General features: G+C 42.3%; 1 protein-coding gene across 2 annotated transcripts in view; it reads right to left on the minus strand.

Annotated features, from left to right (window-relative positions):
• The window catches only part of Piwil2 (piwi like RNA-mediated gene silencing 2), a 54,400-nt gene that overhangs the window by 38,327 nt on the left and 12,163 nt on the right, over positions 1–3,910 (minus strand). For both annotated transcript variants that reach the window (XM_005355577.2, XM_026783259.1), the window contains exons 6-9: positions 2,734–2,851; positions 2,013–2,137; positions 911–991; positions 507–620 (exon numbers count right to left, since the gene is read on the minus strand). In XM_005355577.2, coding sequence (XP_005355634.1) covers positions 507–620; positions 911–991; positions 2,013–2,137; positions 2,734–2,851 — 438 coding nt within the window. The remainder of the gene's footprint in view (positions 1–506; positions 621–910; positions 992–2,012; positions 2,138–2,733; positions 2,852–3,910) is intronic.

Below are 3,910 nucleotides of genomic sequence, written 5' to 3' on the forward strand. Positions count from 1 at the left end.
CCATCACCTCAGCCTCTGTGTGACATACGAGGGTGATACCAGGCACAAGACTTAAAAACAGGGCCCAGAAGAACCAGTTTGATCTCGTCCACCCAAGAGATCCAACTTCTTGGAGAACAGCAGATGCCCATCTCACTAGACTTCAGGAGATAGCACATCCCTTCCACTCTCTGTTCTGTTTTCTGAGACAGGATCTCACACTGTAGCTCAGGCTGGTCTGGAACCCTCTACATAGCCCAGGCCAGGCTTGAACTTGAGGTGATCCTCTTGCTCAACCCTGGGGGAGTCACCATACCAGACTTTGGTTCTTTTAATACATTTTATGATTAAAAGTCCCCACAGAGGGGTAAGTGGAGGGAACGGGAGGAGAGGAAGGAGTAGAAACTTGGATTGGTATGTATAATGAAAAAAAGATAGTCTGTTTCTTTTTAAAAATTTTTTTAAAAAAGTCCTCACAGAGCAGAGTCAGAAAGCAATTGCATGTTATAGGTGGATCATTCACTCACATGACATCCAGCACAGAATCATTCCGAATGACTTTATGAGAGACATCAGCAAGTAGGAAGAGCCCTCCATCTGTCCTCCGGATGCTAGCTGCATAGCCAGGCCAGATCTGCAACCTAAAGAAAGAGGTGTTCCAAGAGCATCAGGGCCACATAATTCCATGCCCCAATTAGACACAATACTCGTACTGTCCTTTCCAATAATAATAAGGAAGCTCTAGGGAGGAAATGTAATCAAGTCAGTTATCAGTACAAATTTACTAAAAACAGAAACAAAAAGATTTAGTTGATTAAATTGTGGTTAGCATCATAAAATACAGGTGATGTTTTTGTCCTAAGTATAGTGGACATAATGAAAAGTTTCCAGAACATTCAAAAGTGAAGGAGGAAAAAAACAATTCACTTACCTATGTTGCTGTAGCACCATGGCACTGGTAGGGTCGTAGAAGTTTCTCCCCACAAGCTTCATATCCAAAAGTTTCATTACCCTGAAATAAATGTGAGGGGTGAGTTTCCTTTCTCCTCCTCCAAACTGGGGGTGAAACTTGGAGCTTTACAATCGCTAGGCAAGCACTCACCACAGAGCCGCATCCCAGGCCTAATAGAGAAAGCTTTTTCAGTCTTAGCTATGGCTTCCTCTACAAACCTGAAGGTGCAGAGAAGTTTTTGTGTTTTGCATAATGTAACTTATGTTTAGAATGATCTTGCTATAGAAATGTAAAGCTAGCAAGGCAGTCATCTGGAGTTTGAACAAATGGTTGAAGGCTCTCTCAGTGCCCAACTCACCAAACACAAGGCTATTTCCCAGCCTAACTGCGTTACTGTTCACCATGAACTAAAAAGAATACAAGTGAACTAGTTTCCAAATTTGTGAACAGCCCACCAAGGGGACCATGTTTGTCCAGTTCACTTTAAGTTCTGTTTCATTAAATAAGAGGTAGTTTGGGATTAACACTTGTGCAAAAGTGAAAGCCTCTAAAAAAATAAAAATAAAAAAAGATAAACAATTGTAAGCTATGCATATTTTTTAAAGCCTAGAAAATATCTGCCAGCAAATATGTTTGCACTCTGAGAAGTCTCTTCACCCATAACCCTATTAAATAAACAATATTGACATCTGTTTTGGCTGAATATGGTTGCTCATGCCTGTAATCCCATTAGGGAAGCTGAGGCAGAAGGATCAGGATGGGCTATCCTCAGCTATTTATCAAGTCTGAGACTAGCCTGAGTTACATGAAATCCTATCTTAAAGCAAACATCTGGTCTGAAAATTTCTATAACTAATCCAAAGGAATCCATTTGCCTACTCAGCTACCCACACGCCTAATTGCAGGGATCCAAATCTGACCTATCGAGTGAGAGATAACTTTTGAATGAGTTGATGCTAAGGTCACCCATTAAGTGCTTCCAAGGCCACCCACAGACACCGTGTGGCACCATCCACACTTCCTGGGGAGCCACACTCCAAACACGGTGAACTAGAGGCGCAGGCTGCAGCAGCTCCCTTACCGCCGGAAAACAACGTTGTAGAAAGGAATGCACAGGTCAGAGCAGGGCTCCAGGATCTTCGTCAGCTGGATCCTGATGCTGATCTCGGCATCGTCCGTTTTCCTCTGGCTTTTTAACTCAACAACCTAACAAATATGTACAAGGAACAAGAAGTTACAGACATGAAGTCTTAGCCCTAACTTACCGAGTTCTACAGCTCAAAATGTAGTTTTAACTTTTCCCTCACTCTGCAGCCTGTGCTGGCAAAATCAGTGTGACAATAAATAGATAAACAAAAATAAATAAAATTCAAAGTTGAAATTTTAAATCTTTATTTTTTCACTGTATGCGGGTGCCCAAGGAGGTCAGAAGGTGGCGCTGAGTTCCCTGGTATTAGAAGGATGATCAAGAGCCACCCAGTACTGGTGCTAGGAACCAAACCTAGGTTCTCTGCAGGAGAATCAAGTGCTTTTCACTGCCTAGCTATCACTCCAGGCCCTGATGTTGAAAATTTGAGTGATTCTTTGCCACAGAGGTCAAAGTTTCTTACCACTCCACCTATGTGAAAGGTCACTTCTTAAACTTAAGTGGGGGATCTCTGCTGGGTCCTGCAGAAGTCTGCCTTCTGTCTAAAAATGGGAAGGAGCAAGTCAAATGTCCAAGGGGTCTGTACTTCACCACTACTAGAACCATCAGAGCACACAGGGGTTTCACCCACACCACAATCTCCACTAGGTCTCACTTGTTGAAGCTTGACAGGAAGATAGAGAATAGACCCATCAAAAGCAGTGACGTTTCCCGTGACAGTCTGATGGTCCTTCAGCATGCCAAACCTCATACTTTTGCACTCCACGTTAGGGCTGCAAAACAACAAAAGAGGATTTTAGTTCAAATTGAATCTTACTACAGCTGTGTAGTAAGTCTATTATTTTGAGAAGCAGTTTTTTTAACTGCAACTCCACCTAGTGGTCACAGTTATAATTACACAGCTGATTAAAACAATGAGGCAAGGATAACTGCTTGGCTAGAAACATTAGATATTGTAAATCTACCAGGCTTGGAGTGTATACCTGCTGTTTAGCTACATGAGAGGCTCAGGCAGGAGGATCATCAGTTTAAGACCTCTCTGAACAACAGAGAGAGACCTGGACTGAAGGAAAACAAAACCAACACTAACCCATAATTTTCACTAGCTACCTTCACGTGTCATGTACTCCCTTCTAGACCTCAGGGCAGGGTCAGAACACTAAGGGCCATGCTGTAAGTATCTAAGACTTTACAGGAACATACGACCGTGCATCTATGTTGTCCTAACACACAATCAGACACAGCATAGAAACTCCTGAGCGTGGCAAAGCCCCAATGAAAGTTCACTTTAAAACAAGCTGTGGGCCAGACCTGACCTTGGGCTGACTGTGGTTCACCGATCACTGCTGTCTTCAGAGACACACTTTTTTAAAGTGTTGTTTCCTTTTAAGTGTTTAACGTCTTTCTTCAGGATTTATTTTTACGTATATGTATATCCATATGTCTGTGTGTGCCAGAAGAGGGGAGCAGTTCCCTAGAGCTGGAGCTACAGGGGGGTTGTGAGCCACCTGATACAGATGCTGGTAACTGCAAGAGCAGCCAAGTTCCTGTGGTGGTGGTGGGGTTTGTTTTGGTTTTTATTTCTGAACATCTCTCCAGCCTTTTGGTTTTATTTATTTATTTATTTATTTATTTATTTATTTATTTATTTATTTATTTTTTGTTGAGACAGGGTCTATGTAGACTAGGCTGGTCTTGAACTCAAAGAGATCCACCTGCCTCTGCCTCTGCCTCTCAAGTGCTGGGATTAAAGACATATCCTGCCATAAAGTTGTTTTTTTTTTTGTTTGTTTGTTTTGTTTTTCCAGACAGGGTTTCTCTGTGGCTTTGGA

This window comes from Microtus ochrogaster, chromosome 17 (genome assembly GCF_000317375.1).
Source record: "Microtus ochrogaster isolate Prairie Vole_2 chromosome 17, MicOch1.0, whole genome shotgun sequence".
NCBI lineage: Eukaryota > Metazoa > Chordata > Mammalia > Rodentia > Cricetidae > Microtus > Microtus ochrogaster.